The sequence below is a fragment of the Micropterus dolomieu genome, linkage group LG17 (assembly GCF_021292245.1).
Source record: "Micropterus dolomieu isolate WLL.071019.BEF.003 ecotype Adirondacks linkage group LG17, ASM2129224v1, whole genome shotgun sequence".
NCBI classification, from domain to species: domain Eukaryota; kingdom Metazoa; phylum Chordata; class Actinopteri; order Centrarchiformes; family Centrarchidae; genus Micropterus; species Micropterus dolomieu.
The window spans coordinates 34,501,636-34,527,213 of NC_060166.1; the positions used below are offsets into that span (position 1 = coordinate 34,501,636).

General features: G+C 39.0%; 1 protein-coding gene across 1 annotated transcript in view; it reads right to left on the reverse strand.

Moving 5' to 3' along the window:
• Nucleotides 1-23,352: 23,352 nt before the first annotated feature.
• The window catches only part of LOC123986650 (SPARC-related modular calcium-binding protein 1-like), a 16,919-nt gene continuing 14,693 nt past the window's right edge, over nt 23,353-25,578 (reverse strand). The window contains exon 10 of the mRNA XM_046075028.1: nt 23,353-24,065. Coding sequence (XP_045930984.1) covers nt 23,726-24,065 — 340 coding nt within the window. The 3' untranslated portion in view covers nt 23,353-23,725. The remainder of the gene's footprint in view (nt 24,066-25,578) is intronic.

Consider the following 25,578-nt stretch of genomic DNA (forward strand, 5'->3'; position numbering starts at 1 on the left):
ATTTTTTAGATGTACAGTCAGCATCATAAGATGCACGAATTGGGAAATCATACTAAATTATTTAAATGATAAATATTTGTAATACATTTAAATCTCACCGCTTCCAAAACATGCTTAATCTGAGGCTATATTTACATGTCAGTGGATTTCTGTTCACACTAATGTTGGCAAGTCATTTTATAAAAGTTTGTTGTCCACTTAAACAACAACAAAAATGTAAATATATTCTGCTGGATCTCTATAGACAACGCTCCAGCGGGTTGTGATTCTCAAATGGACCATATTTATCTTACATTAGGGTTTTCCAAAAGCTGATGTTTTAAATTTTTGGACACAGCCAGTCTACGTTTACTTCTTTATAATAACTGAGGTAATTTTAACTGACGTTGAAACTTGAACTCAGTATTTTGTACATTAAGGGATTAGTGCTCTACAGTCAGACTAATTCATTAGCTAAACACTAAGGTTTATGCTATGCTAACATAGTGATTAAAATGTGTGTGTGTGTGTGTGTGTGTGTGTGTGTGTGTCTCTCTCTCTCTCTCATATATATATATATATATATTATGGTGAGAATTTATTTGGTTAGTAGCTATCAAATAGCAGCTATTGGGACACCACGTTTATTAATGACATAAAGTATACAACCATTACATCAGTAAAAATGATTTTCTATATTGTTAAGTTTCTGCAGTGGAAAGGACCAATTTCTGAAGATTGATTAGGCGTCAATAGTCCTGGATAATCAGGTTCCTTTCCTTGGACTTGATGTAGTTTTAATGGTGCATTTTCTTTTTATTGTTTGTGTATATGCGTAATTGCATATATATATTTTAAACTGCGTGTGTGGACAAGCAGTATATATAATATGAGGTCACACTATAAATGCTATATGTATGACATGTATACATTACAGTAAACTGGCAATAAATGTCTTCCTGCAGCTTCTAGCAATTAAATAAAAGAGGAGGGAGAACAGATTGGCTAGATGACCCCAGAATAACCTCTGTGCTGCATTATAAATCTTACTGCCAAAATGGGGTCTTAACATACACACAAACATACACAGATACATAAGCACATATAGACAGAAGCTCTGGGGTCTCTGACCTTGGCTTTTGGGTCAGGTAATTAGTGCATATCTTAAACAGGATCTACCTCACATACACACAGTTGCATGAAATGCACATGCAGACCTACACAAGCACAAGTTGCACTGAAATACACACACACACACACACACACACACACACACACACACACACACAACATCACGATGAATTAAACTATATATACACATACAGTTAGAATAGGGTTGTCGTTTGCCTGCAGCACTGATGCTCCTGCTTCAATGCAAATGATGCAATGTATCACATGAGTCCCAGTCATGTGAGCACTGGGTGATCATGCTATTGTGGAGATTATGTAAATGAGAGTAGGCAACTGTGAGAGATTTCTCAATAAATAAAATATTTGTCATTAAATCATATCAATGCAGAGGAACAGAGAGGCACAGACAGAGAGAGAATTCACGTATAAACATTATTTAAGCATCAGATGCAGGGTGATGGCAGGCTTTCATATTTCTGGGGTTTAATGACTCATTGTCTGTTGGTGGGATTTTTTTGTCATGTAAGCTTCATTTAACACTGAAACAGAGGTGAAGATGGAGGTTCACTTATGTGAATTAATAAAAAAACAAGCTACACTGTCACCACTTAAAACCTGTCTCTTTATTCAGTAAATTTTTCAAGGACATGATCATTTTTGTGCTAAAATCAAACATTAACAAACTTCCATTAAATATATTGTATTCTGTAATTTACCCCCCATTTCCAGATGCAGATGAGGAAACCACATGTCCCTCCCACATCCCCCTTTTCTAATAACTAATAATATTTTGGCTCTGCTCTATTAAAATGTTCCAGTAAGCTGAGTCAGTGTGATAGCCAGCACACACTACCCTGAAACTGAAGCAGCAAAACTGAATTCAGCCATCAAGGATTACATTATTTACACCTGTTCTGTGTCAACTGTGACGAGATAACATGTCTTGAAATATGTACGTAAAAGGGTCACCTGACCTTCTGCTCAGGTTGAAGTTGGGCGGAGCTATGCTGGAATAACTTGAAGTCACCAAACATCATGAACCAATGATAATTATAATGGTGTAGCCTCTCCGGGGAAATTATTATTCTGAAACCCCAATAGTCTGAAAAATGTCCCATTGGACCAAAAGCCCATTTTCCCTGAAAATATGCACATGGGAGAAGTTTGCCCTCAGGCCAGAAACCCTTCCAGCAGCAGGCATGTGGTTCAGGTGTAGGCACCAAAACTACTTGGTTAAGTTTAGTAAAAGATCATGGTTTGGGTTAAAATAGGAATTTGACTGTTGGTTTCACACGGCACACTAACATCAGTTTCCTGGGTGAAAGTCCTGTGTCAGCTGGGTTAACCTTAATAGGCTATCTTTTTCAATGTCAGAATAAATTCAATAAAATCATGTGAGTTTTACCTCAGTTGGTGCCTCCTGGCCAAAACCCGTGATGATTCAGCACCATGGACAGGGCCAGCAGTAACTGCACTAACAATTGTAGGGAGAGTGCGCTTTTTCGGAGCAATGGCCATTTGTTTTTGGGTTAGCGGCCGCCAGACTAATGGGCTTTCAGTTCAATGGCTCATTTATCGGACTACTGGGGTTTTGGAATAATGGTCCATCAGAACAGTAAGTAAGAACACACATGTTTGGGGACCATGTGTGTGATTTATCATATTTATCATATATTACCTTGCCACGAGCTTTCCTCATGTTTCTGTTGTCAGATAATGGAATTTCTCTCGTTCTGTACTTTGCATTGTGATGTGGATTCAAGTTAATTCAGTTCAATTTTATTTACATAGCATCAATTCATAACAAAAGTTATCTCATTGCACTTTTTAGGGCTGACCCCGAATAGTCGAAGATTCGATGCTTCGATGGGCGGAGCCTGATTCGACTGTTAATCTCACAGTAAAAGCTTGCAGTGAAATAAGGATCATGCCATTTTGACGATATGGGGTTGCTCAACGTCTGATTTGACATAGAACTACCAGTTTTCTCCCAAACTCTGCACAAGACTGGTGAATGGGCGAGAGAGACAGACAGAGAAAAGGGTCAACAATAAGCCTCAGTTTAGCTGGAAAGTTACAGTGTAAGTTGAACGAATAGAGACTTCAGCTCTGTAGCTTCTCAAGATTAAAGCGGAGCCAGCATGTGAACCTTTGAACGTGGCATGGTTGTTGGTGCCAGACCTCTGAATATTGTTGCTGACCATGCCATCCCTTTATAACCACAGTGTACCCATCTTCTGATGGCTTCTTCCAGCAGGATAATGCACCATGTCACAAAGCTGAAATCATCTCAAACTGGTTTCTTGAAAATGACAATGAGTTCACTGTACTCCAATGGTCTCTACAGTCACCAGTTCTGAAGGCAAAAGGGGGTCCAATGCAGTACTAGCAAGGTGCATCTAATAAAATGGCCAATGAGTGTATGTTGAAGAAATTCTGTATTTGAAAAAAATTTATATTAGCTTATACAACTGTACAATACAAAACAGTCCAGGACCAAGGTCAATTAATTAAGCATGTAACAACTTTTTAAAGACACTGTCAGACAGGAGTGGATTCAACTCTGTCAATTGTGTTGTCATGGGCTAGATTGTACACTATTCTTCACATCATGTATGTTCAGGTGTGCACCACGAACCATTAGAAATACCTTTCAATAGACTCTTTCTCTCTCATAATTTCTTTGTTTTTATTTCAGTTGTCTGAAGCAGCAGCAGGCCTGAGCAGAGAAATGTTCACAGAAAAAGTACAAACAGACAGAGAAAACAAAGAAATATGGAAACCTGTCATATTCAAACCAACGTGGACACAAAGACTCAATCACAAATATAGCAGACTGACTGAAATGTGGACACACACATGCTTAAATATACATGACACACACCCCCACAACTCAGTGCACTGCTACCACACAGCACAAACAGGTGCATACGCACTGACAGCACCGTGACAAGGACACAAAGACAAGAGAACATTTACACACTAACACACACCTACAAAAAAATGAAAAAATAACACACTTCAGCAAACAATGAGAAAACCTGACACACACATGGACTCATAAAGAGACAGGCATGCAGACACATGGTCATTCACCCACACCACACACACACACACACACACACACACACACACACACACACACACACACACACACACACACACACAGTTTGAGGGGAGCAGGTTAGTTCATTGTACCTGAGGTGGAGCGTGGCAGCAAGTCAACATCCTGACTTCAGCATGTTTCTGTTAAACACTGGTGGTCCACTGCCTCCACTCAGCTGGAAACAAAAACAAAAAGAAAAGAACTGAACTGCTCTTTGTGAAGACAGCAAGTGAAAGATTGGACTTCATGTTGTTGTTCCTCACTGCATGAAATCTTTCACTTGCTTACTTCACAATGAGCCTGTCTTCTTTTGTCAGCAGTGAATGTGCCTGGATTTGTTTAGTTGATCAGTTCCAGAGTATGAATGTTGTGCGTCAGTTGTGACACTCTTTATTTATTCTTATTAAAGAGAAACCCAATTTATCTTCTACACTATTTCTTCTTTATATGAATAGTGATAAAGTAAAGAAGGAGACACAGAAGGAGCAGCAGAGACACAGAAAATTACATTTGTGTCTTGTCATGCCATGAATCAAATTTCAAGTTAAAGGGAAAATGCTTTAACAGAGTAAATAAACATAAAACAGTGCAACCAGAATAAGCTTTAGTGTTATAAATCATGAATTTGTGTTTCATAAAGCATGTAAAATATACTGCCCCTTTCTCTTTGTATGTGGAACATAGACTTGTAAACCACAGACCAGGATTAGGTGCCACACATCTATTTAATGGTCACACCACAGCTCATAACATTTAAAATAATGCCTGGACTGTCTTGGGGTACAAACATTTCCAGCATACTTATAGTGGGCAATACAAATTTATACTAAATTGCTAAATTGCGACAGCTTGTCCTCCTGTCCACCTTCTCATTTCTGTTGAGATACAGAGAAGCATTCATCTTATAAATACCGTTTTTTTTAACATCAATCTAATATGCACTTATATGCATTTTAAACTTTTAAAATTATCTGTGGGGGAAAATAACCCTTGACATGGCATGATAATTAAGATTGTTAGTGTTTTTAATTTAAGCCTGCATTTACCATAAACCCTGCTTCCTGTTTCAAAGAGGGTGCTGCATTTTGTCTCTCCTTCCTCTGCTGATTTTTTCAGCTTGTTGTACATTGGGGCAAAATAAAGAATACTAAATCTTAATGCATTTCTTTTCATTTTTCCATGAGGATCATATTGAGTTTTGTTAGATTTTATTTTAAGATAATGTTTTTGTCTTCTCTTTTTCATCAATGTTATACAAAGCGATCATTGCAAAAATGTTGATTGTTGAACTTTTTTCCCAGTTTTTGTCAAAAATGAACATGGTCACTTTCTACTGCTGAGCTCTTTTGCACATCGGACGGCTGGCTGCCTTTTCAGTGTCACAAAGCAATTTGTTCAGTATGTTCAGTGACAGAAACATGTTGAAAAGTTGAACCTATCTCAGGCGACAGATGGTGGTAACTCTCCCACAGCAGCGGGAGTTTCTACCAACAGAGAACTTGTAATATTCTGGCCTTGGTGTAACTACAGGGCTGACCACAAAACAGCTCTGCACGGTGCATAAAATCTAAATTAAATCATCCCTGAGATGCTGTGAGGCCATTTCCCATTCCATCTTTTCTTTGGTTGCCTGTCTCTCTTTCTCTGTCATATATACCACTATGGGAAAACAAATTAAAGTCTAATAAGTGGCCTTGCCAGCGAGTGTCTTGTGAGTGGGCGGGTCATGGCCGGCTGGAGATCTAGAAAACAGACAGCTGAGAGAAGGACAGAGAAAGCGTGATAGGGAAATAAAGGCAAAGAGAGAACTAAAATGATGTAAAAACCAAAAGAGAAAGAGAGAGTCAGAGAGACAAAAAGAACTACAGAACTACAGCTGAGATATAGATCAAGACACACTGAGATGTCAACAGAAAGAGAGATAGAGCAGAAGCAAAATAGAGAAGTGGATGTACAAATAGAGAGAAATCATTACTAACTCTTTCGGAAATCGTTTGATTGGCCCTCCTGCTGTGGCATGGAGGAGAACTGACAGATAAAGCTTGCTGTGGAGGGTTTGTCCATCACTGCTTGTTCAGCAGGAAATCTGTGTTTTTTTTCCAGTTGAGCCACAGGCATGTTGGCTGACCTCTGAGCGATCTGCACCAAAGGCCTCTAAATTTTATCCGCTTGACTGGAGGCTCACAGCTCAAACGTAAGACACATAAAAGCAAGAAGGCTAGAAAATCTGATTTGTAGACCTTGTGAGTTATAAACATGATGAAGAATAAAGGTGCTGCAGCATTAGTATAATTTCTAAATATTGGCGTGATGACTGTCCACTTGTAAAAGCCCGTACACTGCATTTTCCTTTGTATGCCCCTGGGTTGATTGCTTTATGGCACAAAACAATTCATTCCTCCAGCTTTAGTTTCTGAAAACTGGCAGATGGTGGAACAGGGAAACACTGGTGGTGATTTAAATTTTGAGGAACAGTACCTACAATACTCTTGGCATTAAATGTGCTTCTTTGCTTGTGCTAATTTAATTAAATTGCCCGTTTAAAGTTGAAATCAGTATGTTTGCATTGCTGCCCTGACAAGAGGAAATGTAAAAGAAACTGCAACAAACAGGGGCAGAGCATCCACTTTTGGGCAGGGTTTAAACTTGTGCACTGATGTGGACACAACTTCTGTTTAGTGAAACAACATTCAGCCTCAACCTTTGGCTTCTCTGCCGCTTCAGATACAGGAGATGCTTCTGTATCTGAAGCATCAGATACAGAAGCATCTTCTTTTTGTGTCTGGTGCACAAGCTGAGTGGAAGCCTAATTTATTTGAGTCATCCATCCACTTTCTCAACTCTTATCTTAAGCCAGGTCAAGGGGGGTGAAGCCTATTCAAGCACACGTGGCTGCATGGACCGGTTAACATTTGCACTCAGATTCACCCCTAATGTACAAGCAATTCAAAAAACAGCATCACTTGTTGCAAAGTAAAACATAGACAGAAAGACGGACCCTGAAGAATCATAGAAAAAAAATTCTACTGCACTTCTAGACTTTTTCCTAATTCGCGCTTCTAAAAACTATTTAAATCAAACAATCTGAGACATCTGGCTGAACTACTCACAATTCAGACATATGCAAAATGTGACAAGGCCAAGGGGTTGTGAGTAGACCTTAATTCAATTTAAACAATCTTAAGCCAAAGAGGATTGGAAACCATTGATGTAGATGACATGAAATCACCACTAACTAAAACAACCTACAGATTTCAGCCTTAACTTGACAAATACATTTGTTACCTTTGCATGAAGTCAGGTAGCTTTGCACTGCCGACTGATTTGAATGTATTATAGAGTATATACACACACAGGTGCCAGCTGGGATTGGCTCCAGCCCCCCTGTGACCATGTACACAGGGTAAGAGGTTGACGATGGATGGATGGATGGATGGACGGACACAGGTTGTCTGCCTTTTTCCTTTTGATATCTGATGGGTTGAAGACACAAATCAAATTGTTCTACTTCAGGTCAGGCATGAGTGTGAAAATGTGTGAAAAATGTTGGTTCTGTTAATTTATCACAGGAAAATGGTTTATTGATTATGAACTTTCATAGTGTCTGGGTTTCCAAAAAGCTGCTATCACTCAGCACAGTTAAAGTAGAGACAGTGAATGTTCAAGATTTAAACATTAAGAAAAGAAAAGTATATGCCTGTTTTGTTGACTTCCAAAAAGATTTTGATTCCATCTGGCACAAGGGCCTTTTCTATAGGCTACTTGAAAGTGGCATTGGAGGAAAAACATATGATTTGATTAAGAACATGTACACAAAAAGTGAATGTGTCATAAAGATTGGAAACAGACAAACAGCGTTCTTCTCCCAGGGCCGGGGAGTGAGGCAGGGATGCAATCTCAGTCCAGTTCTCTTCAATCTATATATCATTGAATTGGTGAACCAATTAGATAGTTCCACAGCACCTGGCCTCATCCTGAACGACACAGAGATCAGAGCTCTGCTGTATGCAGATGACTTAGTGTTGCTTTCACCCACTAAAGAAGGTTTGCAGCAGCAACTTAATCTCCTGCAGAGATTTTGTCAGACCTGGGCCCTGACAGTAAACACAGCAAAGACTAAGATAATGATCTTTCAGAAACAATACAGAAATCAAGTTTCACACAATTTGTATTTAGACACCACTAAATTACAACCTACAAGAAACTACACTTACCTTGGCCTCTACATTACATACACAGGAAACACAGGCTGTGAAAGACCTGAGGGACAAAGCAAGGAGTGCTTTCTATGCAATAAAAAGAAACATTAAAATCTATATCTGGCTTAAAATTTTCCAATTTGTACTAGAACAAATAATTCTGTATGGCAGCGAAATTTGGGGGCCAAAACTAAATAATGAATTTGAGAAATGGGACAAAACAATCATAGAATCTTTCCATTTCATGGAAGTTCTGTAAGAGCATCCTGCAGGTGCAGAGAAAAACACCAAATAATCTGTGTAGAGCAGAACTCCACCAATACCCCCTCTTACTAAAAATACAGAAAAGATCAATTAAATTTTCACAAATCACTTAAAATCAGTTAACCCCCAGACATACTATCACAAAGCCCTAACATACCAGGAGCTGAAATCAGAGAAGAGTCCCCTCAGCCAGCTGGTCCTGAGGCTCTCTGCAGTAACAAGTCACCAACAGCCTCAGGACAGCAACGCCAACTCAAGCAGACCAAACCAAATTATCAACAAGCAGAAAGAAAAATTGAATACTGAAACATTGAATACTGGAAAGAAACAACCAAAACACAAAGTAAATTACAATGTTATCCGGCCCTAAGAAGAGAATTCACATGAAATTACCTGAGTATAATAAAATGTCCTAAACTAAGAAAATTGCTGACAACATACAGACTGAGTGAACACAGCCTGGCAATAGAAAAGGGTCGCCACAGACAGAGCTGTCTACCACAAGAGGACAGACTCTGCTCCCAGTGTGACACAGGACAGGTAGAGACAGAACTGCACTTTCTAACTTCATGCCCTAAATATAAAACACTACTAGCCTATCAACGTTGAGATTGTCCGTACATCACTGACAGCTTCAGAGTGTGTGGAGAGGGCCAGCCAGAGCGGGCAATTGAAAATCTGCAGCCCGGCTGAGAGCTGCTAAACTTTGGCTAGAGGAGCAGGGAGCAGCGCTCCAGCCTCGGACAAATAAACACCCGTGGTCGGACTGGACTTTGCTCGCAACTACACCGTTTGCTCGAGGGAGGAGCTCGGAGTAAACTGCTTTTTACTTTAGTTTTTAGGATTACAACGTTGATTTATCTTCACTCGAGCTTCTCAGCAGCTAGATTCCGTGCACATCCGGTTCCAGTGTTGTTAGCCGCATTTGGCACTACTTTATATTTATATAAAAACCGGACAAAACTGGACATTGCTGGGAGAAAAGAAAGCGAGGAGGTTGAACTACCTGGTGAGTTCAGAAAACATGTGTATGTAACTTTATTCCAGCTATCGTTGTACTTTACTGTGACCAAGTTAGCATAGCATAGCCCTGATCGATCCGAACTCAATTCAGAAAACAAACATTTTAGAAGTTGTCTATGAAGAATCTCAGTCATCCAGGTCATAGTTATCCAACGAAGGTTAAAGTCAAGGGCAACTGGACTTGGTTGAAAGGACGAAACGTCTTCCAGTATCTTCAACCAAGTCCAGTTGCCCTTGGCATTTTAGAAATTGTTGTCCTGCTGTCTTGCTGACAGACATGACAAAGCATGAATTCATATGTTTAACAAAACTGCATCATATTGTAGTTATTTCGGCATCAGTTTGATCCGTTTATTGCTATTTAATCATAACAAAATGTTTACTTTGGGTTCATACAGCTGTAGTAGTGGCAAGTTGTGTTTATTCATGTTATTGCATTAAAATCGCCTTCTCGCGTTGTGTGTGAACACTTGCAGCGAATGTACTCACGCGAGGAAAGCGTCGCGAGGTGAAAATTCGCGTTTGGTCTGAAAGCAGAGTAAGACAAAAACATTTCCCAAATATACCTCGAATTGGAATTTATATCAGACACACAGAAACTCCCCTGTTTACTGGGAGAAATGCCCAAATGTCAAATAATTGCTGCAAAATATATCACATCATGCCATGAACTGAGGACAACCAGTGGAAATAATTGTACTAATTTTCAAATTATTATTATTTTGATTGTTTGATATTTTAGTAACTGTTGTGTTTTTAAATCTCACATTTGATACACACACGTCTTTTTAAAATTTTTTTAAATGAACTAATTAATTATATTTTTTCCCTATTAATATACACACACACACACACACACACACATATATGGTTTTATCTATTCATTTTATTTTAATGTTTTAATATATATTTATAAATATCATTTACTTAGTTTATTTAAATTTTTAAATTATTATTTATTTTTTTTGTTTTAACACACACACACACACACACACACACACTTACTGTTTAATTTATTTACTTTTTAAAATAATTGTTTTTAACAAATTTTTATATTTAATATATTTTTTTATTATTATTATTTTATTTTGTATTAACACACACAAACTCACCTTTTGCTTTTTTATTTTCTTATTAAATGTAATGTATGAAATTAATTGTTCTTTATACAGTAATTTTTAAAAATCATACAATGTGATTTTCTGGACTTTTGTTTTAGATTCCGTCTCTCACAGCTGAAGTGTACATATGATAAAAATTACAGACCCCTACATGCTTTGTAAGTAGGAAAACCTGCAAAATCAGCAGTGTATCAAATATTTGTTCTCCCCACTGTATGTAGCTTTGGCAATATTGTGGCTATAATTTGAATTTGAATGATAGGTGCTTATATTGAGATTAGATAGGTTCTTGGAAGATTCAAGTGAGGTGAGAGTAAGAGGAAAGCAAAAGAGAAGGAGATGGAAAGAAAATAAGGGACCAAATGGGAAATCTTGAGACAGAGAGAAGATAGAGCATAGAGGAAAAAGGCAGAAGTTAGTGAGCTGTCAAGGAGGGTGAAAATTGGAAACATTCTAAGAGAAGAAAATGGATTTTTTTTTTTTTTTAAATTGTAGAGGTATAAAATGACAATAACTGGAGTAAATGGAAACAGGAGGAGGAACAGTCGACAGGGAGAGGAAACAGTGAATTTGAGCGATGACTAAACTGCAAAGAGTGTTGTGTGTGTGTTTTTAGGTGTGTGCGTTTGTATCACTGTGACAAATGGGAATCATCAATCAATCTTCACACCTGTATAGGCACCTTGCTGTAATCACATTATCATTAGCACTGAGAGACATGAGGAGCTGAGAGAGAGTGAGAGAGTACAGATATTGTGAACAACACCTACTACAACTTTTCAGCAGTAATGACAGCAGTGGAGGGCTGCCTTGTCAATGTGTGTGTGTGTGTGTGTGTGTGTGTGTGTCCTCATGAATTCATATTGTCACATTAACTTGTAAAGATTGTCTGCTGCTCACCGGCTGGCTAAAAATGGAAATTGGAAAAAAAAAAAAAGACTAAAGAGCAGAGCGACACTGAGATGAAAATCAGGGCCAGAGGAAGAGAGATGCTGGCAAACATGTGACTGTTGGCAAGAGCGTGGCTACCTGAAATAAACTTCAGGACTTTAAAAAGGCACTGTTCGTATATTTGCTGTCAGCTCCTGCTACTAGGCGTCAGGGTAAGATGAAGGATGTGGAAAAGGATGTTATCAGCAAACAAACTGCAGTATAATTCATTCTGCACCTCTGGCTCCAGCACCAGCAGGACAGATTTTACACAGTGATGAAGGGGACAGTTACAGGGCAGGTATGCAATGATGTCCAGACATGTATTAGTCCCACTAAATGGAGCCAAAGAAAACACAAGCACTCTCCGTTGCATTGTACATGAGCTATCCTGATGTACAAACATGGTGAGGTCTTGCAGTCCTCAGAGAGTCTGCAGAGTACAGTGGCTTTTTTCCAGTGAAATTAATTTGTGGTTCTTTCTAATACAATTCAATTTAGACATGCAAATTAAAGCTAGGGTGAGGCAATTTATTTTAGAAGAATTTTTTTGAAATTCTCTTTACACCCTGACAGCAATCAATAAATCAAATGCTCTGAGACAAAAATGGAAAAATAATCCAGTAGCTGTGGCTGTCGCAGGACTGTAATAAGCGTGGCCTACCATTCTACCTGTTATGATTCCGTCTGTGTGTCTTGTTTGGGAGTCTGAGTTTAGTTCCATGTTCTTAGTTCATGTTTTGGTAATCATTCCTGGTCCTTGTTTGTATTTTTGTGATTTGGTCTCCTCTGTACTCTGTGTTCTAGTTCTGTGTTCTCATTTAGGTTCTGGTTCTTTGTAACTTGTGTGTTTCTGTCTTCGTGGTTATTCACTCTGCCCCATGTCTGCTTGTCTAAGTGTTCTCTCTGTTTCCCCCTGCTGTCTCTCTGTCTCTGCCTTGTTAGCCCTGATCACCTGTGTTGCTCCCGCCCCGCTCGTTAGTCCCTGTGTATATGTATGCCTGCTTGTCTCTCCAGTCTTTGTCACGTCCTTGCGTCTAAAGTTGAGTGTTCCTGCCTGTTCCTTGTCTTCCTAGTTCTGGATTATTCCCTGTGTTCTGGACTACCTTTGTTGGACTTTGCCTCAAGCTCCTTGTAAGCCTGTTTAAGTTAGTTTTTTTGAGTTAATAAACATTTTTGGTCTGCAACCTCCTCGCCTTGCCATTGTCTGCATTTGGGTCCTCGCCCCAGTCTGCACTCAGCGCCCCAACCCATGACACTACCTGCCTACCTATCTACCTGTCAGAACTCTGTTGCTCTACTGGAAATCAGAAACTCCAAGTTAGGGAATTCAAGTATTTTGGGGTCTTGTTCACTAGTGAGGTTAACATGGAATGTGAGATCAACCGGCAGATCAGTCAGCAGTGATGTGGGCATGGTACGAGACCAGGAGTGTCCAAACCGTTAATGCCAAGGGCCACATGGAGAAAAACTGCATATAGTCCAGGGCCACGAGATTATTTCAAGAGACTATCTTAATAAATTAATGAAATTAGGCACTGAAAGGGTGTCTCCTCTCACAGTCCATGACAAACAGCTGAAAAAAAAGTAAGGATGACTTTGTAATAGCTAACAGTATTTTCAAATCAGTCCTCACATTTCCATTGCCTCATCGATTAGCAACAACAAATGTCACCTGCATTTAGAAGACAAGTTGTATATTGAGGAGGTCTGGCTTCATAGTGAGCTGCTGTTCATTGATTCATTCTCCACCTCTGACAATGTGACTGAGCTTTCTAGTTCCAATTAGCATGTCCTTATCTAGAAACAAGGAGCAATTAATTACACACACACAAATCCTCTTATGGCTGTCACCTGAAGCACTGATGAGTGTGTTCACTGGAGTACAGAATAAAACATTTTCACCATGTAATTCAACAACCTTAATCCGCTTCAGTGAGTTCACCAAGTGCATCTCAAAGTACATATTCAAAGTGCTTATCTGACTCGGTTTCACATAGTTTCTGATGTGTCATGACCCTGAAAATAGTAAAGCCTTCAGCATGTGTTTGCATTTGCATGAGTGGGGTTAAAATTCTGGATCTAAGGTGATGGGAACATTAAAATAGGTCCCCATGTTATTCTACTGTAGATCAATTGAGTTCCTGATCTGTATGAGAAGCTGAATTACATTCATGAGGCTTAAGTTTAGTGAACCAAAAAATAAAAAGGAGAGATAAAACAGCTACATAAGCATGCACAGTCACCCTGTGTTAAATTAGTTTACCCTGATTAAAATGTTCTGTTCATCCGAATCAGTAAATTTATCAGTGAATTTAAACACTGGATTGTTTGTGCAGTCTGTTTTCATTCTGTAGAGACATTAGCTTTAGCTAGCTAGTAAAGTGTGCACTAACCGTGTGTGCAGATCTGCCGGAGTCAGTTAGTTAGTTAGGCTGTTAGTAAGTCACTTAAGGATCTGACTGATCTCACATGGCTTCAGGATAAACAAACTAAATTTTTATCTCTCACAGATTATTTTTATGCCTAATTCATGTCTATTTGCATGCACTCACATCTAGTATGCATTATACTACCTCACAACTGGAGCTCTGGTTTTTATGGATATTTAAAGGGGGCTATTTGTAATTTCCAGAGGCCATTAGTGGTGCGGTTTTTAGATTGCAACCAGGTGTGTGCTGGTACGCATGCTCGAACTCATGAGCAAAATCCGACATATATATACTCACTTGGAAACAGCTTCACACAACATGCTGGACACTCAAACTCCCACTGCAACGTTACAGTAATATTTTTATCAGCTTATGGTTGAACTAATCCATGCTCCTTGCATGATAACATTACATTGACTGCATTTAGCAGACATGATACATCAGCATTAGCTCACCTGCTGCTTTACAGTAACTAACATTATTTGTTTAGGCTCAGCAACGTCAGCACAGCTAAACATATTGGATGATAACGAAACTGTTAGTGAGCTAGATTGAATATTATAAATGAGATTGTTGCCATACTTTATAACAGTTGGCCCACAGCAAGTAACATTACTGTAAAGAATGGCTCTTCTGTTGTGGTGTTGTCCTGCACCTTTATGTACATTATTGTATATTCTATGTGGGTCACATAAGTGGCTGAGACACTGAAGAAGCTGTGTAACGTTACCTGAGTATCGGTAAAACGACAATAAAGCTATATAGAACATTATGAAGCACATTTGCTTTGTACTGTTACATCCTATCTTGCAGGCTAAAAGCAAAACTTTGACATAACACCGTTACATGGGATAGTAATATGGATCATGTTAGCTGGTGAAATAATGTGGTAAGCCATACAATTGTAGTATTTTACACTGGATAACATTAGCAACTGCACTGCGTTAGCCAGCAAACTTATGTTATCTATCTTGAGCCAACTAAAGCACAACATCACAGTATATTTCACATGCTGTGCAGTAATATTAGTTTACCTGTCCAATAGAATGACGGTCAACTCTGCTGTTCCATAACAAAGCAGAGGTCTTTCTTTGACTCAAGCATTTCTTATGTTTTCACCTAACATCGATTTGATTCTCGTTTGGCCTGATGGGGTTCAGCAAATAAAACTCTATTGTTATTTTTTATCCTCACATGGAGTTTGTGTTTTGCTGTGTCTCGGTTGTTTTGTGGTGTTAGTGGATACATTTTGTCAGCTGCAGTGTTGTCACTGTAGTGGGCAAGAGGCTCAGGAGTGCGCATGCAGAGAACCCGATCCGATTCCTTCACATAAATAGCAGAATAATGGCTATTCCAAGCAGAAACAGCTTTGCAGGGATTAAATCGTAGCTGCCTTGCACTTGAAAACAAGGCTTTTAAAAATGTTTTGGACTTGTCTCTGTCTCATTCTTTTAATAAAAGTTGACTCAATATTTCCTGCCTGCCTGAATCTTATTTTAAAATGGTGATTTGATTGATGGGGGGCATAGGAAAACAAATTAAGAAGTTCTGTAATTTCAATCAGGCTCTTGAAGAAATTTCTACTTTGGGAAATGAGTACTTCCCGTCTGTTTTTGGTCTTAAGAAGGATTAAATTTTAAACCTCGTCTCTTTGACTTGAATGTACGTTAATACTAATCTATTTAAGAAGCAACTTCACTGGGACATGAGCAAATACTCTTACTTAGTGGCTCCAAATATTACATTGATTTAGTCTGCTAGAAAATTTAATGGCCTCAAGGTTTAGTGATATCATTACATTGCTGGATTAATTAAGCAAAGCTCCTCAATGACAGATGAAGGTACAGATCCTGCCTCTGGCTCCAAACATCTGTGCCGAGGTCCCGTGGAGTTTACATCAGTTATATCTGTACAGTACTGTGAGTGAGAGCTCTGCATCATTCAAACTCTGGTGTTAGTTGTATTGATGCAGATATTGTTACTAGGCCAAAAGCAGGTGGAAACAGGAAGCGAGTGCTAGTTACTCCCCTTCATGCTAAAATAATGAGAGCAGGTGAGGTGATGGCATAATGCCTAAAAGCCTGCTATTTATGTTAGATTGTCTGCAGGTGTTGAACATGTTTTTAATAAACGGTTTAGTTATAAGCTGAGAAATAAAAAAAAATGTAACCATCCTTTAATTTCATAACTTTCATGGCGTTTAATCTGAGGTGGAAATGTAGCAGTGAATGTCAGTACCAACAAGGAAGAAATACGGACAACTGAAAATATTTGACTTGCAGCCTTTAAGATACAATAGATAATGTAATCTTGCTCTAATTTGGGGGAAATTGGTTACATTTCTATTAGTTATGTCTACTAATGCCAGAATCATAATATAAATCAAGACAAGAGGTGGTACTGGTGCGGTCCCTGTTAGCACTGAGCATTACAAAATCTATTCATTTTACAATTTACACAATAAGTTTCACAATTCTGAGTTTCTAATCATGAGAACAAATGGGCTGCTGAGTGATTCAAGCATGGAACTGACCCTGGGCCTTTAATGCAACCTCTCTCCTTATCAGACATTCACTGATGTGTGTTATAATTTAACTCTGTCGACTTTTAACAAGGCTCTACTCCACATCAGTGCCATGATACCTCTCAAGGGAACCTTTTCAAGCTCAAAGTAGCATGTTGAAGTAATACATGTAGCCAATTATTCTTACAAATATGACCATATATTTTTTTCCAGGATGCTCTTGCACTTTAGGGGCCTCCAAGCTCTTTGTCCACATTGATTTTCTTTCGTTGCTGAACACCAGTTCCTGCTGACTGTGATATTATCACTGAATTTTCTGAGCATTGAGAGGTTGCTAATATATTACTGCGGCTGCAAACTGGGCCAAACTGTTTGAACGCACACACATTTTTATTTACAGCAGTGTTGCAGGGAAGCATTCTCCAGTTAGAAGATGCTAACGGGCTACGCACCAATGCCTATAGTTATTTATGTCAATTGCCACATCCCACTGTACTTTGAATACTTCTTCTGTCTATACAGCTTGTCTGGTATGCACTTTTATTTGTGAATTTATGCGACATGAAAAACACAACTAGAAAATGTATATTTATTTTGTTTTTCTTGAGTCTACAGCGGGTAGTTGCGTAACTTATTTAATTTTGATGAACTATTGAAGCTCACGCTGGTCTGAAAAAAGCACAGATTGCATATGCTGCTTCAGTGAGCATATTTTTCATTATAAAGATTATACTGTTTCCATCTTGTCCAGGCTCTGTGGTCTTGTAAACAGAATATACAGTGAGGGGAAAATGGCAGGTATGGATTTTACTGGATGATTTATAGATTACTTCCAGCATGCAAATGTCCTGTGAAATGACTGTGTGTGTGTGTGTCTCTCCATGAGTACCTTATCTGGAATCCTTGGCAGGTTGATGCCTGCATGTGACCTGCAGGCCATTTCTTTGTTGTTAGTCATGAGCTCAGTAGAGCATTTCACTCTCAGTCTGTTACCCTGGGACACACACACACACACACACACACACACACACACACACACACACACACACACACAGTAACCATCACAAACCTATACATTTAAATGCACCAGCTCATCAATAATTCATATCAATATAATGTAATTTACACAATCCAGGCCCCTGCCTCTGATGCCCAGGGCTCTAACTCGGCTCACTTCCATCTTGGGAGCAGTTCCTGTTATTATAAAATCTATACCTGTATTTTTGTGAGATCTATCATCAGCATGCAGTGTTTCCCGTCTGTTCTGCTGTGGCTGGTATTATTAGGGTGTGTCTGAGGAGCGATACAGTGTGTCCAGCTTTCCCTCGGCTGCTGTCCCTGCTGCCTTAGAGCCAGAGCGCCATCTGCTGGTCACAGATATATCACGGTCTCTGTAACAGCTGCGTGTTGGGGCTGTGAAAAGTTGAGAGGCAGGGGTGTGGTCAGCTGATGATAAAATTTAGAATTTATAGATGAACTGTAGTTTTCAGTTTGTCAGTTTATGGGGAATCCTGGTGCTCTTAGGGCATGGTTCCCAACCTGGGGTTCGGTACATCTCCAACGGGTCACAAGACAAATCTGAGAATACTAAATTATATTATATTGTGCTATTCAAAATTATAATAACACTCTTTCTGACGTTGATATATTTTTTGTAAAATTCTGGGATTGTTTCACCTCTTCATTATATTCAAATAAATCTGAGAAGGAACAAATCCCAACTGAACTGCTCACAATTAATGGACATCCTATTATGATGGGTGCAAGTGGACTCTGTTTCAATGCATTTTAAGGGGTCATAAGGTAAAAAGGTTGGGAACTACTACTCTACGGCCCATACATCATCACCTCACATGTTAGTTCACATTAAGTCAGGATGAAAGTTAGAAAACCTTCTGATAAGGACCTTCTGTAACCCTGGCTCTGTGCAAACAATAACAGAGCTGAGACAATTAGTCAATAAATCAATTGCCTATAGACTAACAATCAGGCATTTAATTATAAAATTAATCAATGGACGAATTAATGATGACAGTAATCATTAGGGTTTTTTTAGGAAGAGGAGTTCAGGGAGCTCTGTCCTCATTAAACAGAGGTTTGACACATTCTCTAATTGTTTTCTTTTGGTAGCTTTTTCTAGAGCCACCAAAACCTTTGCGGCCCTTTAAGGGACAGATGGTCATGATTTGATAAAACGGACAAAATGCTACTTCTGCCATCCTCACAGTTTTCCTCAGGGAGAAATTATAGTTTAGTGACAGGAGACAGTATTGTTACACCCCCTGTTAGGTCACATTGTTGTGTTGGCCCTCTGGGGTCAGTCCGGACACCACAGAGGAAGAGAAATCACGCTGGACACATTGCCCAGTCCTGTTAGGAAGGCACAATGTCTTGTTAACGTCCTGTCCAATCACATTTAGCCACAGTGATGAACTTGGTCAGGAGCTAATGCGCCCTGGGAAATAATGTTGACGTGATTGTTATGAGACCTGCTGTCGCTCTTTTGTTTCCCGTTCATCTGGTGATTTGTTTATTGTGGGGCGACAATTAGGGCAGCTGTTGCTTTGGCAACATCCGGAGCGACTTCATTCACATCCACTGATTATAACCAGCAAACAACGTTCACAGTATCACTGCTGAGATTAATGAAAAGTAGATGACAACATCATTTTATTCGAATCACATTTACAAACATCAGGGAATTACATCAAAAACTGGAAACTATTTGGAGTCAATCAGCAAACAATTTAGTGTCTTAGAAAGTGCTCCAGACTGATATGATAGTCTATCTACAATACAATTTATAGAACATTATGAATAAACCAAAATGTGTCATCAATACATTGACAATAAGTATATAAGAAGAAGGTGAAGATGTTTGAAAAGGTAAAGTCACCAAGAGTGAGAAATAGAAGAAACAAAAGAAGGATATAAGGATTCAGGTAACCTAGAAAAGGAGATCAAAAGGAAAGAAGGAAAGGACCTAGGAGTAAAAAGTTAAGGGAAGGCGGAAGAGATTATGCAAAAAGATGCAAGAAAATATATGTTAGGAAAAGAGCGTGAGGTCAGTGGAAGGAGGAATCATGAGCTAGAGAAAAGGGGAGGATGATGTAGATATTTTTGTCTGTTACGTAGAACTACTGCAGCCTGTGCAGGTTGAGAATGGCAGCAAAACTAATAAGAGAATATATATAAATATATCCTAAGGAGCCGGGAGGCTGGCCATAATGACGGTGAGGACAATAGATGGCATTTCTGATTTGTCTTTTAATCAGTTTTGAATGAAAAGGATGTGAGCAATGAAATTTCTAATAAAAAGAACCTTGAAAACAGAGTTGGCCTTTAACATTGTGGGATTTGACTCATAGCTCTTTGTGGCAAAGAAAAGAGAGAGAAAGAGAGAATGAATGGTGAGAATATACATTAAAACACAACAAGAAGAAATAAATCCAAACTAAATAGTACTATTTACTCCAACTCAGTAGATCCTGGTTGTCCAACGAACACTGCAATCTTACTCAGACACGTTCGTTTGATGCCACTCCTCCCCCCCACCTTCTACTTTGCGGTTTCCCTTTATCACTGAATTATCAGATGCCCCTCGGCGCTCTTGTCCTTTCCATCTATCTTCCCCTGTTCCTTTCTATCTGCCACATTCAAATTCCTGCTTGCCCAGACAACACAATCTCTGCACATGCTAACACTTACTTCCCCTGTCTATATTTTCTAGTCTTATCTCCCTTTTCCCCCCTTTTCTTACCTTTGCGCTAAGCTTAATTTAACCTCTGTACCTTTGATGAGAAAGCAAAGCTAACTGATCTTCTTTCTACCAATTTTAGGTGATCTTGTGTGATGTTTATCAGTACTGGAAATCTCACACATTAGAGCTCCCACTAGTCTTCTGCAGGTTCACACTGCACAGAAATACATTTGAATCCATCTTGTACTTGACTGTAAGGATTATAAATTAGGCTATACACCAATATTTCACAATGAACCTGGGAAAGTTTTCAATGACTTAAAATGTCCATAATTAACCTGTTGTGATTTCTGGTTTCTGAATCATTTGAATGAATGTGGAAATCCTGGATAATAACATGAACAATGTGAAATTGACATCATTTCTGACCTTGAAAAGAGTAATTTAACAAACTTGCTGTTCACTGACTCACTTTAATTACCATGCCACAGAAGTCTTGGAAAAGAAAATGTGAATGTGTCAGTTTGTTAAGGAGTCCTTTATTGAAATATAAATCCAAAAGAATTTAAAATGCATGATGTCCTTCATTATGCATAAACTGCTCCTGTTCTATCATATTTCCATCATGTCTACTCTGTACCTCATAGTACACTGTATTATAACTTTTTTTCCATGTAGGTCACTGGTCTGTAGTAAGGCACTATACGTTCTCTGTATGAACCAGATATTTTGTTTTGTATATGTCAACAGAAATGCCATAAATATTCATGCAGAAAAAGAGTCTTTGTCCAATGTAAGTTGAATAGTGACCCACGCACACTCATAATAACAGTCTGACTCGCCTGTTGATGCAACTTACAGACCCACACACAAAAACACACACACACACACACTGCTAGCTGTCATGGCCGTCTGCAGCTGCCTGATTAGTGAGTTGGTGTCATGGCCGAGCTGTGACTGATAGCTCACTGACAAGCAGGCCATTTAACCACTGCCCACGTTTGTTTTGATTTCATAAAGTTACATAAACACTCCGACATTGGTGGGCGTAATTTGTCTGGCAGCCGGCCCAAAATGCTCGGCTCTCCTGGGATCAGCAGGAGCAAAAACCCAGAGAGGAGAAAAAGACGCTTTTATCTCAGCCAGTGGACCAATGAGGTAACAGTGTGTTGCAGAGAGGGATGGCTGTGTGTGTATGTGTGTGAGACAGTGATGTAGCGTGTCACCTGTCTGTCACTGACTTGGACCACAGACTCTGAACCAGAGGCCTGAACTCAGTCACACTGTGCAAGCTCTTAAACAGCCAGCGGTAGAAAGTACATTTAGTCTTTTATTCTACAATTTAGAGGTACTTCAGTAAGTTACCTGAGTTTTTTCAGACAGACTTGGAGATACAGCACTATATTAATCATTAATTAATCGTTATGTAATCATTTGTTCATAGATATCTGTGAATTGACGTAGGCTACTGACTACTTTCCTTATGAGTTGTTCCCACAAAGCAGTTAAACTTTCCTCCACCTCAGCTAACTACGACACTCAAATCGCGCTTATATATAAATGCATCAGACATAATTTTTCAACAAAATAAATTACCATACTGATACTTTAAAGGTGTGATATGTAAGTTATGGTCAGAATACTTGTTTAAAACATTTCAAAAATGTACTTACATTAACAGAATGGCAAGTAGAAACACTTCTGACCTTGTTGCTCCTGAAGCCAGCCTGTCCTGTCTTGTAATACCACTTGTACCTCAAGAGGCTGATAGCATAGCTCAGCCCCTCCTCTTTCCCCCAAATAAAACTCACCAAACTGTCTTGGTTAGTCTTTCCACTGTTCCAACAATCACTCTGGTTAGATGTAAAGTCTGGTTCATTCTGCCTCTCTGATGTATTTTGGTGCTAACAGTAAATAGTACATTCTTGAAGTCAGGACCTTTAGGTCTAATATTGAGTATTTATGTATTGTTGGTACTCTTACTTAAAACTACAATAACAGATCCTTTCAGTCACTTGGGGGCAGCGGATAACAGTGACATTTCAGCATCATTTAAGTTGATGTGGTGAGCTTGTTAGCAAACAGTTGCTTATTTAGATATGGAGCAACATGATTATTAATTTGTCGTGTTTGTGTCCACCTGATGAATGAAAGTACAATTCTGACTCTCTTTTAGCTCTGTTTTTGGTTTCAACCAACTTCTGAGGGAAGTAACTGTGTCTGTCTGCTGTCTGCTGCTGAGCAGGTAGTGTACAGTGGCTTTTTATAGCCCTTTCTCTGAAAATGAAACAATAAGAGTGGTGAGGATGAACCAGAACAGTAAAGTTGTGTTTAATAAAAGAGGAGATCCTGAATTTAAAAGCCTAACCAGGGACGTAGGTTGCAAATTATCTGCGCTAAAATCAAATGCTTTGTTTTTGGGTAATTGATAAGTAACTTTGTTGCTTTTGCTTTGTTGCAAAAATCTTGCATTTTCACATTGCTTTAAATAGAAAATGGTGTCAAAACAGAAAAGTCAGAATTACATCAGAATTTGAATTGATCAATAATGTCAAGTCTATCTCTTTGCTTTAAGTAAAGCAGGACACATGGCCAACATCAGCCGCAACTAATTATTTTATCAGCATGTTCAATATGTTCAGGAACATTTTCATTTTGGCTGATTAAAACATAAATGAGTTTTCTACAGCCAGCAGGTTTGCTCTGAGCACCAGCTTGAGGCGGAGTTATGCAAGCTGGTGCACCTGTTCTGAATCACAGAACACCTTTTATTATATTGTGACTTGGCTTAAATTTAAAGTTTGGTTATATTAAAGTTTTATGCCTGCTATGTTGTCGGTATTGCTTAAGTTAGTGTTAAACTTTGGTTAACAATGTGTAGCTATGACCTTGTTTGATGAGGTAAGGATACTGTTTAAATCATTATTAAATAAGAAATCATTGTAAAATTTCACAGAACTTTACTCACAGTAGGAAACACAGGTACATATGATTGAAATTGTTCACAGAGCACATAGAGAATTGATAGTTTCTGTGTCTATCTCTTCTGTGTCTAGTTTAAACAGAAGTATATGATTATCCTCAGCCCAAGTAAACTCTTTAGCCCATACCCATTACAGTATATCCCTGTTATTCATTTATTTTATTGCATGTACATGACATGCAGTGGGGAAAAAAAACTGAAAGTAGCCTAAAAAAAAAAACTTAAAGTGAAATACACTGGAGGTTATTTGTTTGAAAAAAGGGATATTTGTCAAATAATGCTTCAGATTACACTATAGTCATCTGGGGGACACACACCTGGCTCTGACCCACCTCAGAGGCCCAGGCAGACCCCCAGCTCGTCCAACGTCAGGCCTTGGTCTCCATCCCTGTCACAGTACTGAGCAAACTTCTTGGCGCACCGTCGCGGCTTTAGCCTCCGTCGTAGGAACTGTCGAAGGGGTCGAGCCTCGCGTTCACTTAGCACCCCACTGGAGTCCAAGTCCAGCTGACTGAAGTGCCACCGCAGCACCATCTCTGGCCTGGAGGACACTTTGGCCTCCAAAGCAGTATGAGAAGCAACATCCAGAATCGATGAGGGGAAGGAAGGAATGGCAGAGGGTGGAGTTTTGAAAGATGGTGAGGGAGAGCTGGAGGGAGTTGTTTTTGATGCCCTGGTGAAAAGACACAGGATAAAACCCTATGAGGTGAGAAATTTAAGTTACATCAGTTAAAGGATCCACTGAAAATCGATCTATACGGCATGCTTTATACTCACTGCACTCAGCTTGGATTCACAACAGTTATAATGGATTCCAAATTCAAACCAAAGACACCTAAAAAAAATGTGTCAAACCCATTTTACACGCTATAAAGAGGCGATGGTCCAACATGACAGAAGTGTATTTAGCTATGTTGTGAATTCCGGTCTAAACTTGTAAAATCTAAACGAGTCAGCAGTCTAGGTGAGATTATCGTTTACACCACAGCAGACGTCATTGATGGGACAAACCGTTGGCTTATTGAGACACCTGTGATCAGATTTCTGTGGCTCTTGAGAAAGTGTTCCTGAGTTTTTGCACCTTCACTAAATATAACCCACCACATCTATTCATAGTATTCCACATTACACAAGGACATGGCAGCCTCCTGAAAAACAAAATCACCAGATTGCTCCTGGGTTCCTTAATAGCTATACAATGAGTAACAACCACAGCATTCATTTTCTGCATCAGACCAAAACAAAAACAAATCCGGAATTCATTAAACAGCAAACCATTATCAGGAAGAAAAATAATGATGGATATGAAACCTGGGCATTGTGTGAGTTTGCAGCAGTGCAATCTGACATAACGAGGTCTCTATTAAACCATACAATGGTAATGTTGGGAGTGGTCTGAGAACGAGTGAGATAGAAAAGAGGGTGTAGGATGAGACACAAACTGGTGAAAATTAGAAGAGAGCGAAAAATGAAGTTTAATGAAGATAAAAAAGTGAGTTTAAAAAAAGGGATGTTTGTGAATGAACTCAGAGAGAAACAGATGGAGGGAAATGAAGTAAGCACTGAAACAGATGGACTTGGTCTAGTCTGTTCTTCCAACAGTTTCCATCAATTAATCAGGTACTTGATCAGGTCCGTGTTGTACAGTGAAGTGTGAAATAGATTTTCATTTGGCATTCTGAGCTCAGTACTGTAACATATCAGAGGAAAATTATGCAACCACAGAAGACCAAGACGTGGCAGGTTATACATTCAAGAAGGAAGATTAGAATAATTTGGCTCCTGCCTTTTGGGGGGACGTGGAGTGTTTGACCACCAGTGGTGCCGCTGAGTAAAGTTTTGATGACCCTTATCGGTACTGTTTGTATAGTATGTTGTGTTTTACGAGCATGTACAGGGCTGACATAGTATGTAGAGGGTGGCGATGGTTGTTGGCAGTAATGTGCTTCAGGAGAAGAGGATGACCGTAAGAGGTCAAAGATACAATATCTAAAACTTCAAGACAACGACTTGTTTTATAAGGTAGAAAATACATTTAACATGTTTCCCAGGTCAAACCTGAATACAATGAAGTCTAGTGAAAAATATTAAATATTTACCAAAACTTGTTTACTTATCTTTAATGTACATTTAATGCAGAGCTTTACATACTCAACAGGTCAGGTGTATTCTTTGATCTGCTTATG